The sequence below is a fragment of the Otolemur garnettii genome, unplaced genomic scaffold, assembly GCF_000181295.1.
Source record: "Otolemur garnettii isolate 467f Iridium unplaced genomic scaffold, OtoGar3 scaffold00006, whole genome shotgun sequence".
Classification (NCBI taxonomy): Eukaryota; Metazoa; Chordata; class Mammalia; order Primates; family Galagidae; genus Otolemur; species Otolemur garnettii.
Window position 1 is genome coordinate 4,592,098 of NW_003852401.1, and position 16,596 is coordinate 4,608,693.

The following is a 16,596-nucleotide window of genomic DNA, read 5'->3' on the forward strand; positions in this document are numbered from 1 at the left end:
CTTGTGTTAAAATGTAGCCTGTGTCTTGCCCCCAAAGACACAATTGTAAGAGGGATTTGACTTAACAAATGCAATCAGTGTAACCTGGTTTCTTGTACCCTCAGTGAATCGCAACAATTAAAAAAATGTAGCCTGTGATTGCATATGTGCCCATTTTCTCCACTTGAGCAGAAGGAGTCAGACATTGCTCTCATCAGCTGTCAGAAATGTGTGTGTGCATGCAAACCCAGGTTATATCCGTGTATTCTCATACACTTGCTTCGTTGTTTATCTTTAAGGTGGAAGGACTTGCCTTCAAGTCCTTTTAGGGATCCTTAAGTATTTGTTTTAGCTGTGCTTTTGCTTTAGAGATACTGGGAAGACTTACAAAGTGGGAAGTGGGACAGAAGTAGATGTTAGTGGAATCTCTGCTGGGGGAGATGTTCAGGGGTCATTGACTGGGACCTTGGCCTTTTGTTTCACTAGTAGGGAGGTGTCAGAGATCTGGGATTGGGATGTACGTGCTGCTGTGGATATAATAAATGGGTGGAGTTTGAGGTGAGACCTTACCTATTCTATAGCATATAACATCAACTTTTAAAAAATTTCATATTAATCTGAGGGTACAAATGATGAGGTTATGTTGTTAGGTAAAGTTCAGTGTGGTAGAGCCCTTCACCCGGGGATGTGCTGTATATCCCCTCCCATTGTGTGCATTAGATGAGCGCTTACCAGTCCCCTTGCCTTTCCTCTTTTCTGTCTTCTCCCCACTTGAATTTGCATTTTTCTCTCCTGTGGGACTGTAGTTGTGTATCCATTGGTTTCATGTTAGTCTTGTGTACATCGGATACTTGCTTTTCCAGTCTTGGGATACTATAAGAAGAATGTTTTTCAACTCTATCCAGGTTAATATTAAAAGATGTAAAGTCTCCATCTTTTTATGGCTGAATAGTATTCCATGGTATACATATACCACACATTATTAATCCTTTCATGTGTTGATGGGTACCTGGGTTGACCTCACATCATGACAACTGTGAATTGGGCTGCAGTGAACATTTTAGAACAAATGTCCTTATAGTAAAATGGTTTTTTTTCCTTTGGGTAGATAAATACTTAGTAATGGAATTACAGGATCAAATGGAAGATTCACTTTTATTTCTTTGAGGATTCTCCATACTTCTTTTCATAGAGTAGTGTTTTTCAACCTTTTTTATCTCATGAACTTGAGGGTTAACTTACAGGTTAAATGTCTGTGGCAGACTTAAATTATGTTGATCAAAAAGAGTAGAAAAAAATACTTACTGTGCTTTGAACTTCTTTCAAAAATAATTTGATTAATGATCTTCAAACATGTTTGTGGCATGCCTAAGATGTTCTCACAGCACACCAGATGAAAACTACTCCTATAGAGGCTGTATGAGTTTGCAGTCCCACCAGCAGTGTAAAAGTTTTTCCTTCTTTCTACATCCATGTCACTGTCTACAGCTTTAGGGACTTTGTGATGTGGGCTATTCTCACTGGAGTTAGGTGATAATTCAGGATGGGAGAAGATATTTGCATGCTACGAATCTGACAGAGGACTAATAACTAGAATCAGAGAACTCAAATTAATCATCAAGAAAAGAGCATACAATCCTATTATAAGTGGGCAAGAGACCTGAACAAAAACTCTCAAGAAGAAAAATGGGGCAGTGCCTGTGGCTCAAGGAGTGGGGCTCTAGCCCCATATACCAGAGGTGGTGGGTTCAAACCCAACTCTGGGCAAAAACTGCAAAAAAAAAAAAAAAAAAAGAAAGAAAAGGTGGATAGCCAACAAACACATGAAAGCATACTCTTTTTCCCTAATCATCAGCATTAACTTTTATAAAGACAAGCATTATTAACTTATACTTACAACTTACAGTACATAGAACTTATGACTTATGTATATATAACGCATTCTTAGGTAGGAGGTTAAATAGAAATTTCCTTGTGATACTTCTTTCTCAACAAGCCCTTATCCTTTTTTGGAATCACTGAGTAAAAATAACATTTTCCTTGAATGCCAGTTCTTCCTCCCCTACCCCACCTACTTTTTGAAAAAATAGCACATAATCAGGAGCTGTAGTTAAGATAAAAAATCAGATACTTTGGTCAAAATTAAATAACCAAAGTATATTATTTGAACAATAATTTTTAATCCAACTCGTTAATATGTTGTTTAGGATATTGCATCCTCATTTATTAGTGAAATATGTATGTAATTTCACTTTATAATATATTTTTTCCAATTTTAATATCAGGTATATCCAGATGAAGTAGAATGAATTTGAAGTATTTCTTCTTTTTCTGTTGTCTATAGGATTTGGCATGATCTGTTTTTTGAAATTATCTTCTATTTTTATTTATAAATATTAGTTGTCTATTTTTTGAGACTTTGGAAAAAATCACAGACGTAGGTAGTGCTTTTTTTGGGGGGGGTCCCTAGTTGTGAGGTAGATTTTAAAGTTGTCATTTTGAGAGGAGGGGGAAGAGGTGGACCCAAGGAAATAAAGTACCTTTCTTAGTGTGAATCCTGTTGTTTAAGATGTCCTAACTTTCCTTCCTAAATAAATACTGGTCATGTTTCTAAATCAAAAGTATTCATTTCTGGGAAATCTCAGAACATCACACATTGACTGAAAAGAAAAATATCTTTCACAGGCAAATGCCAGTAATTGAGATGATCCCTAAGTCAGAGAGGAAGGAACCTGTCTGCCCTCATCAAGGTTTATAGTTCTACAGTCCTACAGAAGACCCCGCAAGACTAAATTGTTTTGCTCCCACAATAATATTAATGAATTAAAACATTTTATATGCCCTGGATTAGCATCTCTTCATTTTCAGTTTCTCTGATGTTCTACAGAAATATTTGTAGCTTCCCGTCATTACTAAGAGATACATCTCGTTTTGTTGACGTTTTGGAGGTTTTATTTTGGTATAAGCTGCTAGAGGGTAAACACTAACTATGGCATTTGGTTTTCTGTCTGTAAGTCCTGCTAAGTGGCAGTGAAGAGGAAAATGTTAACCCCGCTGCCTAGAAGGTGTATTGTGGCCCTGTATAACATTTCTGAATTGAAAAATGGCAGTTGTGTTCCTAAGTCTCCCTTGTCTTTTACATTCTCTCTAAGATTGGGCAATCTTCTAATATGACAGAGTATTTTAGTGTCAGTATCCAGCAGAGGAGCTGCATTTTTAACCTACCTAATGAAAACACTCAGCTACTGGGATTAATTTGAGGATTTCCAATCAGCCTTTCACAATTTGTACTACCCTGAGGGGGTTTCTGATGGCTGTGACTTTTGTAGAAGAATGTGAAGTTAATCCAATTTCTATGTTGATTACTATGTTAACTGTCTTAATTTAGCAATTCAAATTTATCTGCCTATACCAAACAAAAAACTCTGCTACAAAACTATGGGAATAGTTGATTTTATTCTTATTGTACTCATATCCTTTTTCAGGTTCTATAGCCAAATAACGGCATGAAAATTAATTAGGCCCACTGAGGTTGGAATGAAAGAATGAGGTTGGAATGATTCATCACCAGAAAGTAACAATTTAGCGTATTCCAGCCTATAACCAAGATTGAGTTAACCCATGGCTTAACCTTCACTACTGTACAAGTGTATAAATGACCCTGTTGAAAAATACAGATTTCAAAGTTTACTTTAAATTCACAAAATGTAATTTATTATCTTTATCAACGTTATTCTGAAATTTTTATGGGGGGGAGGACTTAAAGGGGGCTCTGATAGGTTATGAATCAGTTTCTGCTGTGTTTTAGTAGTTGTGTCTCTACTCATTTTTTGTTTTACATTTGTTACTAAATAAGTCTGTTGTCGAATTCTTTATAAAGAATCCATACATAAAATGAATAACTCTTGAAATATTTATGAATTCAGATTTTTTTTAATATTGAATTTCCTTAAGGAGATGTGTACATTTTTTTCCTTTAAGAACACCTCTTCTTAAAAGCCCTTCCTTTGCTTATTTTTGTCTTCTTAGTGTCCAGACCATATAAATGTTTCAGTGGTTTGTCTGAATGTGGGTGGTTAGAATCTAAACCAGTTTCTTAATAATGGATTTAAACAGTTTGCTGATGTAATTAAAGGGTAGCACTTGAGCAGTGTGTTTCCTTCCGCAAATATCTGAAATCCGATGACTTCTCCACCCCCACGTTACCCCAGTAGGAATCGCTGTTATCCACACCTGATTATTGCAGTTGCTTTTTGACTGGTCTATAACTGTGTCGTCCAAACTTGCTGAGTCTTCCTGCACACCCACACACTAGTTATTGCCACAGTGGCCACGTGCTACTCTTTTGCTCCAAACCTTTCTGTGGTTTCCTTTCCTGTTGTAATGGTGGCCTTCAAGGCCCTGTATGGTCTGGCCTCACTTTGACTGGTGCCTGCCTCCTCTTGTTGGAACTCCTGGCTGTTCTACACAGCAGACAGGCTTTGCCCTGGCTGGTGGTCTTCTAGATTATCTCCATGGGGGCTGTATTTGTTTGCTGTTACACCTGTAACAAATCACTTTAAACTTGGTGACTTAAAACAACATAAATCTATTATCAGACAGTTCTGAAGGTCAGAAGGCCAAAGTAGGCCTCAGTGGGCTAAGGCGAAGGTGTAGGCAGGCATGCATTCCTTCTTGAGTCCTAGGGGAGAATCTGTTTCTTTGCCTTTTCTAGCTAGAGGCTACATATGTTACTTGGCTGGTGGTCCCTTTCAGAGCCTGCAATGTCCTGTCAGTTCTCTCTCTGCGTCACTGACACCAAACCTCCTGCTGCCTTTCTCTTACAAGGAGGACTGTCATAAGGACTGTGGACCCACCTTAATAATCCAGGATAACCCCCCTTTTCTGAGGTCATCTGATTGAGGACTTCAATTCTGTCCACAACGTTAATTCTCTGTTGTCATGTAAGGTCACATGTTCAGTCTTTGGAGTAGGATATGGGCTTCAAACCCCTGTGCTCAAAGCTCACCTTCTCAGTGATGCCTGGTATTTAATACTGGAATGAGCCCCACTCCTTGAGCTCACCTTCTCAGTGATGCCCACCCCAATTTCCACGTTCCACCCTTCATTTATTCCAAAGCGCCTTATTTCTTGCTAACATACCGTTTTTGTCAATATGTTCTTACTTGGTCTGCTGCACACACCTTCCATTGCCCGTTTACGTTCCAACATTCTTCTTCACTGCTGGACCTCAGGTACCCCAGACTGTCCGTAGCTCAGGAGAGCTGCATGCGGGCTTGTTGAAAGGATGATTAACAGATGTAAAGCATAAACGTTTTTCCCAGGTCTTTACTTCCAGGTCTTTAGTTTTTCATTGCCCAGAGCTGGATGCCTATAATGGACCCAGGAATGAGGGGAAGGACTTGGGACCCTAAACTCATTATTTCAACTTTCTATTTTTTTTTTTTTTTGCAGTTTTTGGCCAGGCTGGTTTTGAACCTGCCACCTCTGGTATATGGGGCCGGTGCCCTACACCTTGAGCCACAGGTGCCATCCTCATTATCTCAAATTTCTAACCTCAAAGCTTTTACTTCTGTCAGCTCTGAAACTACAGAACCTTAGAGTGGCATTGGAGAAACTCTGTACTTTGTCTGTAGAAGCCATAAAGGGCTAAGAGACAGAGAAGTGTTGGTGTTTGCTGCCAAAGAACTTTCTCCCTGTGACTCCCACACTGTGAGGGCATTGTCTTTGGCAGCTCTTAGACCCTTGTTAGCCCTAAGGTGGAAAATGGAGATTGAGAAGTCCATAGAACCAGTGAGACAACTAGCATGGTGGGGGTGGGGTGGGGTGGGGTGGACAGTTGATGGGGATTCTAGGATTGAGGAAATCCCAGGAAGTGTAAAGCTACAAACTTTTGTTGTTTTAGGAACCACAAAGCAAAAGAAAGCAAACGAATGGCTTATTTCTATAACTGACACAGTAGCCTCTGATTTTAGCACTTGGTTTACTGTTCTTTTGCTTAATTCAGTAAAGCCAGAAATGTATCCTGAAAATAACACTTTCAGTGATTTGAATGGGAAAGATAAAGCATTTGCTGTAGGAATGGTGCTTCTATCCACTGCTTACCCAGCTCTCTTCTGTAAGCTCATGTTTCTTATTTTACTGATTATTTCAAGGGCTTGAGTTCACCAAAGTAAAGTGGTTTTTTGGGCAAAGCTTGTGTTTTTTGTTTGTGTTGTTTTAGATGGGTTTGGGTCTAAAACTCGAGACAAATGTCTTTTGTTCACCTGGACCCTAGCCTTTAGGGAGAGGTTAGTGATCAAAGGAAGGCCTTGCCCCACACAGATTCTGCCCCAGTGCTGTGCCATTTGAGGTACTGAGAAATGTTTTAGCTGCAAATAAACTAGATAAAGATCATTTCATCCTAGCCAGAACTTTCCAGGCTAAGATCCTGTCCTCACTTCTGGCCATGATTCTTTTCAGAGACATTACCATTTATGTTTGTGTGAACCTTACTAGTTAGTATCAAAACCATTTGTGATCCATGACCATAACCTAAGTCATGATGCATTTCTAAATATCTTGGTCAAAATCTTTTTTTTTTTTTTTTTTTTTTTGCATTTACATTGGCTTTTGCAATTTTCTTGAACTCAGACCCCAATTCTACATGCCACATTTCTATAACCCTGCTGGCTAGATAGAGGCTAGATTTGTCTTGGCTTCCAGATTTTTGTAGTTAAGTTGATACGATGGGTTCTTGAAATAAAAACAAACAACGTATCACCTAGAAAATCAGTGGTTTCCTCTGTTATACCACATAACAAGAATTTGGATTTCCATGGGTGAGAGTGGCTGATGGAGTATCAAAAATTAAAACATTTCCTATCATAATTGTGTCTGGTTTGAAATACTTGAGGTGCGACTGGAAAACAAGCTATTAAGTTTGCACGCATTTAGGGAGCTGATTTGCCCTTTTATTCTCTAAAATTTAAAGAAACTGTACTTGTCTTTACATATGTTTTTGAATGCTCAGTCTGTACAAAACCCCTTAAATGGAGGTGGGGCAGGTTTGGGTAGCAGCCTTCCAGGCAGATGGAATTGCATGAACAAAGCCAGAAGACTAGGGTTATGGATTATTTGAAAGACAAGGAATGTTTCAGGTTTTTAGGTGCTCAAATAAGTAGGATGGTAAAGGTGGTTTGTAGATGATCTGAAACGTCTATCCTGTTTATAACCAAGTAGTTTGCATTTAATTTGTTAGTAGGGAGCTGTTAATAATTTGGGAAAATCTGAGAGCGGTGTTTAATAGTGGATTAGAATGTGTAGGGAAGGACCTTTTGGAGGCTGTAATTTGATAGTCCAGAGGAGGATGAGGGCCCAGAGCAGGGTGGTAACCTTGGCAGTAGAGTAGCAGTAGCCTGTGCAGACAAGGCTGGCCTCAGCTAGGGCTGTGCAACAGCCCTCTTAGCAGTCCTGCTAAAACTTTAACCCAGTCAGGTCTGGTTCGCAGATCACATGCTTTTTAGGACATAGAAACCTTTATTCCCTTTGTGACATTATGCTAAATAACTCACCGAGAATTCTCAGCATATTTTTGTTTTTGGTTAATAGTCTGTCTTGTTTGGAGATTTGGAAATAGTGAAGAAGCTGATTAGTTTGGAAAATAGAGACTTTCCCTTTTCTTTTATGTGACCAAGAGACTATTGGACCAATTTTACTTCTTGTTCTGTACTGTTCTAAGATATAAGAAAATAAAACATTGGCTTCCTAAATTCCGCGATTGTTGTAAACTATAGGTGTTAAAGTACATGGAGGGCTGTTTGTATAAAAACAAAACTCAGCTTAAAAAGTCTTCATGGCTTTTTGGAAGTATAGTAAACTGTGTGATTATGAAACTTACAGAGAGCGTCCCACTCCCCACCCCCTAGAAAAATACATGTCACCAAACTAACACTTCACCATTATCTCTTGGAGCCTAGGGAAGGTTTAGAATATTCTAGATTGATCTGTGCTAAAGTGTCTTTTCATAAATTATTACACGGCAATAACAGGAAGAAAAGTAGTCTGAATTGGCACAATTGATGTCTTGATTAAGAGGCGACCATATATTGAAACATTATTTTTTTAGCTTTAAAATTAATGGCTCTATTTTGCTGGAATATGGCCTTTTTTTTCCCTTCCAAAGAGTTTCAGAGCCAGTGGAATCTATAAATAGTGCACAGCCCGGTTGTCTGTGGTAGATTGAGTAGAGCAGAATCGCCTGTCCTTAAGTGAAGGGGAAGTAGCTTTACATTTTTAGTAACTGAATTGTTGGCCAGCATAAAGGTAAGGGCCATGTGAGCAACTTATTTATAACTTCCCATAAAGGTATGTGTCTGCCTCAAGCGGAGAGACTATCTGGGGTGCTTGAAATGTAAAAGTGCAGAAGAATCATTTTCCATCTACAGCTTTCCCAGCTAGTTGGTGCAATACAGTGATTGTCCCCATCCCTGGGGCTTTCAGAAGGAGGGGTGTCAATAGATTGACTTATTAGCATCCGCCTCCTATGGTATAGAAGGGCCTGAGGACATTAGATTAGAATCCAGGGTTTAATGTAGTGAGGAATGTTTAGATATTAGCTCCTAAGGGTATTCAGGACATACATTTAGGCTTGGTTTAACCTGTTGGGTGTGGTCCTCCTGTCCTACTCATGTGGTCAACCACAATTGGGTTTTTGTCAGAGTCTTTAATGGGTATAAAGCACTTTACTTTTTCACAAGTTCAGTTCAACTATAAGTACTGTAGTTTGTTTGTTTGTTTGTTTTCTTTTCATCAAGAACATAGGATCAGACTGCGTTTTGGTTACAGTGGGAGAAGGGAAGAAAGGTGAAAGATTTCCATGGCATCCTGCACAGAGTATGCTAAACCCGTTTAGTGGGTGCCAGAAAGTGAAATCCGTTGTTGTTAGTGTCAGGAAGAAATCATTTACAGCCAGGTTTTACTTTAAGGATAACGTTTTTTTTAGTTATAAGTAATGTAACTATGGTATGTAAGTATAAGACGTTTTTGGCCCTCATTCATTGTTATTTCTCTATATTCAGAGACTAAGTTTTCTGATTATTACATTGACCATTTAAAAAAGCAACTGTGTGTGTGGCTAAAAAGTAAACTTCGGCTTTTGTGCCAGTATTGTGGCTCTGTTTAGTATTCGGGCAAGTTGTAATAAGTGGTAAATGGCCCATTAACTATATTGGAGGCCTCATAGCAGCACTAATTTCAAATCGTGCTGGGTTTACAATTTACATATTAAAAAATGTTCACTAGATTTCGTTCAGGGACAAAGCTGACATCCTATACGAGCATTACTCCAAACAATCCTATTTATTGGTCCAATTATTTCAATTGAAAGATGCTGGTTTACTGCCTCTTAGTATATGGTAACAATTCTCCATGAAACTGTTAGAGATCAGTTTGAATACAGTAGCAAAATAACCTCACAGGGTTTCCGATTCACTTTTAATTTTAAGTCTCAGGATTAAGGATCATTTGTAGTATAATGTAACAGTGTGGGCAAACACAGCTTCTCTTAATGCCCTTTTGATATTTTGGGGGGGAAGAGTGCTTTTATGCAAAGCAGTCACTTATGAATTGCATGACCGCTTTTTCTCACTATAAAATTTCATTCACATTTCCTCCCTTCTCCCACATCCTTAAGAGGCAGGACAGCACGCGGTATTTTGCTTCATTTTATTTTATTTTTTAATTTTTGAGATGTGGTTTAAGGTAGTTCTGTAGGATAGATGCCAAGTTAACTAGTTAGTATTGTTTTAAAATCAGGCTCTTAGTTAAAAATGCTTTAACATTTGTGCAAGAAAACTACATGTTAAAATGAATTTGGAAAGATTAGATTGGAATTGCCTCAAATTTAATTAAGCCACACTGCATGGACGTGCTGGGAATATCAATACAATCACTGTAAATTTTGTACAAACTGATTTGTTGCATTATCTTGCTCATCTAACATACGGTACTTTTTGTGTCCATATTGCAGACGGCAACTCCAAACTAACATGGCAGTCAGACTGTGTGATGTGGCTTCTCTGCTTAGAAGTGGTTCGTGGGCAGCAGAGCCTTGGACCGGGGTCTGTGGGATTTTTCTTAAATTATGTAGGCTTTTTTTTAGCATGTTGCAGGAGTGCTGAGGCCATACCAAACACTTGAACTCTTCATTTGGCATAGTAATTATTCTTACATTTAACCTACTGTGGTATGGCCATCATTAGGACTTAAAGCACATTGGAATTTTAACTATAGTGGTATATGTAGCATCAGAACCACGCACTTGTACGTAACTTTTTATAATCTAAATTAGGATTTAGATCAGACTCCAAAGAGTGACAAGTTATTTTTTAAAACAAAAAAAGTTTTGGTATGGTCTGAATACTAAGTTACCGTAATTCTTTACATTCTGTTTACTATGTATTTTTTTGGTTACTAAATTTTGAAGTTATTCACATATTCCTGATGCTCCAAAAAAAAAAAAAAAAGTTGAAATTGTAAATCTGGCTGAAAACTATTTGCCCAGTAACTGTTGAAAGAGTTTGCATTCTGTGAACAGTTGTGTTGAGCCTATCAATGGAATATGCATTATTTGTAAAATATAGCACATTAGTATCATTTTATTCTGAGCAGATGGTCCTATAGCTGAGAGATGCTGTAATTTTCAGCTCACACAGCCTACTGCAGCTGTTCACTTGAATGTTGGCTTAGGAGCTCATTCTTGCCACCTGAACATGGAAATAAATCTGCAATTAAGTGAGGAGTGTTTGTTGTCCTTTCTAAATCTTGCTAATTTCAGTCAATGAACACTTTATATTTCAAATGCCATCCCAATGAGCTTTAGTCCAAATCTCACATTTGGGGTTCTCATAGTTTTCTGGTCACACCCTAACTTTTGAATAGCCATTTGTTTTAATTGGCTTTGGTCACTTTTCTTTTTGTAGTTCATTGTTTTCATAACTGCTGGGCAAAGGTTAACCCCAGAAGAGTTTTGCTGTGGGAAGAGTGGTCCACAGTTAATATCCTACAAACTGGAACAGTTATGCTTGATGAGGAAACCTGAAGCTTCCCTTCTTAGTTTCACATAGATTTGTTAATTATAAGAAAGCCCATGTCTTTAGTTACTTTCGATATTTTTAATAACTGGTTTCCAAAGGTTTCTTTGTTTTAATTTACCCCCTTAAGCATTCCCTGAGAGTATGTATCCAAGAAATGTAGCTTGCAGCTTGTAGAATAAATACCCATTTCTTTGGAAAGGAAATGAAGTCGTGAAGGGGTTGTAGGTTGTTTGGTATTCTGGATTTTGTCTCCTGTGTTTTTTTGTTTTTAATTTTTAATTCATGACAGCACTGATTCTTGTTCAGTCTGACCAGTCTCATTCTGGTCAGCTGACCAGTCTCAATCTGTCCTGTGCTGCCACCTTTTATACACATCTCTTGGCAGTGGAGATTTCTTCCTATATGTTTATCTGCGCATGTGTTCTTTTATTTTTCTTAGACAATATGCTTTTTAAAACACAGTTTTTTTCTCTTTCCTTGTAACCCTCTTTCCCTTTACTTTGCTTTTTTTTTTCCTGTGCCTTAAATTCTTTGCCTTTTCCATGTTAAAACTTCCCTAAAACTAGCATCCCGTGAATTCACAATTGTCAGTTTTGAGTAGTTCTTTGTGGAGCTAAAAGATATATTCTATGAAATGAGGATAATCTTTTCAGTGATAATTCTGATCTGATTTTTGGATCCCCCCCCCCCCAGTCTCAACTCTCCAAAATGATAGAGATATTGGAAAATGCTTTTGGAAAATTTGGGGCAGTGTTTGTGACTGTTTTGCTCAAAGAGCATAGGATTGGTTTTTAGGAAGCGAGATCCAAAATTGCTTAGTAAGTGATTTTTTAGAGTAGCCTGAACACTATTAGGCCATTTTCCCCAGCTCTGTTATTTATCCGGTATTTGGAGGTTATAGATAGATACCTTATTGCTTGAATTTTCAACAGGCTTATGTGCTCAAATGAAAATTTCTTGGGCTGGTCTGTTCACAAAAGTTGATATATTTACATTGTTGTTTTGGTGGACTGGATAAATTTTTTTCTCCTTAAAATCAGAGTCAAGGCAAAATGCCATATTGAATTAACTGTTTGGGGATTTTATTTTGATGCTGTAGATCAGTTGCCTTGTTGGTGATCTTTAGATGCCAAGGTTGACAAGAAATAGCCTTTTAAGGTAGATAAAGTATTCATAGCTTCATTCCCAAGTTATCCTATCAATCCTTTTCACTCCCTAACATAAAACATTTATTCTTTTCTTACCAATGGTAGAGATACAAGATAATTGTCAATCAAAAACATTTTCAATATGTAACCAAAACAGTACATGTTGACAATTTTGTATTTTTTAAAGTGCATTTACTCCTTGATTTTTAAGTTAATAGATGTCTGTCAGTTTTAGAATATTGAACTTCTTAGGCTAACTGAAAATCTCTTCAGCATCAGGTCTTTTTTTTTTTTTTTGGTAGCATGTTTAGCATACTTTTATTTCTGGTATGATTTTTTTTCAGGGTACAATTCTGTGCCCTTTGGCATACTAAGTTTTCTCATCTGTGAATACTGCAGGTAAGTAAGGGTATCTGAATAGACCCAGAATGCAAGTCTAGAAAGTTTTAAGATTTAAATTATGCTTATGTGCATGTGTGCAATATGTATATGAAAGTATAATTATAATCTTAAGTTGAATAGCTTAATATGAAGTGAAAAATCAGTGTAGGTGTTATGCTTTTTGTTGAAGCTTTATTGTAATTTCAGCAGAACGACTTGTGTTTAGTGACAAGTGTTTAAATACTTGGATGGAATCTCTAATAGGTTGCGAAATATGAATTCTGACATTTCTTATTTTCTCTGTTTTTAGCAGGTAATTGCTGCCATGGAAACACAACTGTCTAATGGGCCAACTTGCAATAACACAGCCAATGGTCCAACCACCATAAACAACAACTGCTCATCACCAGTTGACTCTGGGAATACAGAGGACAGCAAGACCAACTTAATAGTCAACTATCTTCCTCAGAACATGACACAGGAAGAGCTAAAGAGTCTTTTTGGGAGCATTGGTGAGATAGAGTCCTGTAAGCTTGTAAGAGACAAAATAACAGGTATGTAGTTTTGTATAAATGACTCACATTTAAAGGATTATGTTTTAAGATAGGAGAAAATAAGTTTACTACTTGTAAATTGTTCAGTGCTGTGGTTTTATACATCTAGATTTTCTGTTACTGTGTCAGCAATTTGAAGTTTAGTTTTAAGTTTCTCCTTTAAAGCATAAAGTATTTTTTGGGCAGTATGTATTTTAACTGAAATTCCATGGAAAATGTTTTCAAAGGGTGCAAACGTGTCTGGGGTAGCACATGTCATATTAACCTTTATTTTTTAATTTTCTGAGCATATGAGATTTAGCAATTCCATAGTGATAAGTAAGAATACTGTATTTGGGAGAGAGCAACACACCCCTTAAAATGTCCTTTCCTTGGAGTAAAGTCCTTCTGCTTATAATATATGTGATAAGGGAAATGATAATATTCACATTGTCAGTGTGTAAACATTTACACTAATATAATTTGCATGTAACGAGATCTTATGCTCTGTTCCTTAACAAGGAAAAGAAAAAGTACAGTGTATGAATGCTGTCTTTTACTATCAAGATAAGAATGAAAGTCTTCATGACTTGGCCTTAATGATGGTACATTTTGAATATTAAGTAGTACAAAATCTCTTTAATATTTCTAAAGATTTGACTAAAGCTTTAGAGGGCACCGAAACCTAGTTGTTAAGGGGCATGTTAAGGGATAATGCTTCTTATAGGAGTTGTTTTCAGACACTATGTATATCAAGTTATATGTAGACAGACCCCATGGCTTCATTATAATAATTTTATTATTAAATTTGGTGGTAGTGTGTATCAAATTGCTTTACATACCTTAGAACCCTAAAACATAAACCTGAATGTTTGAAATGAGTAAAGGATACTTACAAAGGTATTGTGTAGAACGAAACCAGGAGTCTGAGTTCATTAACAGTCCTGTGACCTTGGACAAGTTAGCTCTTGACTGTAGGTTATCATTGGTAAAATTAGGTAAAGGGCAGAGAAAAAAGGGGTCACACTAGGTCACGTAAGGCCATTTTTGACTTTTTCTGAAATGATACATTTTAGCTGTTCTATTAATCAAAACAGCAGGACTTATCCTCTCGAAGGTCTCCGAGTGTAGTTCTTAGAGCCAACATATACATAGGCTTGTCCTCACCGTCAAATATATTTCCTCAAACTACAGATTGAAGCTCACAGAGAACTTAATCATTGAAATCAAGTAACAGCTTTTTGTCATCCATCTGTACCAAATAATTATTTTAGCTACTTAATATTGCAGAGATGTTCACTATGCTGTCATGAAAGTTCTTATTTTCTTGAACACTGAAAATTAAATGAAAAAGATTTTTCAGTTTCTTTTACAAAAGCAGTGTGTCAGCATATGGGAAATTTATAAAGAAATAGTTTTCACTAAGTTAGAAAAGGTAGAGAATCAGTGGCTCTTGTCATGTCTTTTGTTCTAACATTGAGTTTATAGATGATATATATATATTTATATGAAATATATATTTAATGCAAAACAACATCCTTTACATGTGTATTTTGCAATCTCTTTGACATAAATGATAAAATGTGATAAATGGCATGGAGGTTGTGGACATAAATGATGTGATATCTGGTTTTATTGCTTAGTAGCTACTCTTTCCACCTAAAAAAGTACTTGAACAGAGCATAAAGTTACATGTTTTGTTAGACCAGGAGTAGTAGGTGAAAATATTAAACAAGTAGAACATCATTCTTGTGTTAGGCGGTTACCATAGGAAACATCTCACAGATTTCTGTCATTCTTCTGTGGTCAATCTTAAAATATGCTCTTCTATGAACCTTTTTCTAGAACTGTATGGTAAGAAATGAGATAAATTTGAGTTCTGCGTCTTTAATTTTTGCCTGTGTGGTTTTAGTGTAGTGGACCGTGGTAGAAGAACCCCACATGGGTAATTTGAGACACACAGTTAGACACTGAAAAGCTGTGTTAGTATTTGTTGTCCATTTCCTTCAGCCACTGACCCCCACCCATTACCTTTTCATGAGAGAAGGGGGGTAATGGAGATTATGAGTATAGTAAAATTTCTGTTAAAAATATTTGGTTGATTTGAGACCAGTCTGAGCCAGAGCGAGACCTCATCTTTAAAAATAGCCAGGCGTTGTGGCAGGTGCCTTTAGTCCCAACTACGTGGGAGGCTGAGGCAAGGGAATCGCTTGTGCCCAAGAGTTGGACATTGCTGTGAGAATGACTCCACCGCACTCAACTAAAGGTGACAAAGTGAGATTCTGCCTCTAAAAAAAAAGTTTGATAAGCAAGTGGTGTATCCCAGAATTCCATGAGTAGGCACGAGTGTCAAAAGGTTCTTTTTTTATGATGTATTATATATTTTTATTTTTATATTTCTTTGGAGACAGAGTCTCCCTCTTTTGCCCCAGGTTGGCATCATTATAGCTCATTGCAACCTCAAACTCCTAGGCTTAAGCCAGGTGTCCTCAAACTACGGCCCCCAGGCCACATGCGGCCTGCAGAGGACATTTATCTGGCCTGCCAGGTGTTTTTGCCTCTGCTTCCTGTCCTGCTTAGCAGCCGACTGGTCCCAGGGCCCGTGGTCTGGCCTGCCAGTGGTCTGAGGGACAGTGAACTGGCCCCCTGTTTAAAAAGTTTGAGGACCTTTGGCTTAAGCAATCCTCCTGCCTCCCCAGTTGAGACTACATGGTCATGCCTGGATGATTTTATTTTTTTAGTATAAATGAGGTCTTTCTCTTCCTCCAGCTGATGTGGAACTTCTCATCTCAAACAATCCTCTCACCTCTGTCTCCCAGAGTGCTCGGATTATAAGTGTGAGCCACTGTGCCCAGCCATGATTATATATTGTTAATTGCCACATAAAAATTATACGTATTTAGGGGTTACAATGAATTTTGATACACATATACATTGTGTAATGATCAAGTAGGCTATTTGGCATTTCTGTCATCTCAAATACTCATCATTTCTTTGTGGTGAGGACATTCAAAGTCTATTCTTTTATTTTAAAATACACCATGGCTGTTTTTACCCATAGTCATGCTTCTGTGCAGTAGAACTCCAGAACTCATTCCTTTTATCTGTGACGCTGTGCCCACTAACCAGTCTCTTTCTTTCTTCCTCCCTCTCCCTTCCTTTCCTCAGTCCCTGGTAACTATTATTTTACTCTCTACTTCTGTGAGATCACCTTTTTATAGTTCGCATATGACTGTCATGTGGCATTTGTCTCTCTGTGCTCGGCTTATTTTATTTTAACATATATCCTCCAGATTTATCCATGTTGCCGCAAATGACAGGATTTCATCCTTTTTTATGGGTGAAAAATATTCCATTGTGTATATTACTACATTTTCTGTATCCATTCATCTGTAGGACACTTGAGTTGATTCCAGGTCTTGTCTGTTGTGAACAGTGATGTGATAAACACAGGAATGCAATAATCTTTACACACTTATT

The 16,596-nt window shown here is 37.5% G+C and overlaps 1 protein-coding gene across 1 annotated transcript in view; it reads left to right on the plus strand.

Moving 5' to 3' along the window:
* Window positions 1-16,596, plus strand: part of ELAVL2 (ELAV like RNA binding protein 2) — a gene marked incomplete at its 3' end in the record, with an annotated part of 137,700 nt that overhangs the window by 52,759 nt on the left and 68,345 nt on the right. Inside the window, exon 2 of the mRNA XM_023508898.1 lies at window positions 12,894-13,137. Within this exon, the coding sequence (XP_023364666.1) occupies window positions 12,909-13,137 (229 nt within the window). The remainder of the gene's footprint in view (window positions 1-12,893; window positions 13,138-16,596) is intronic.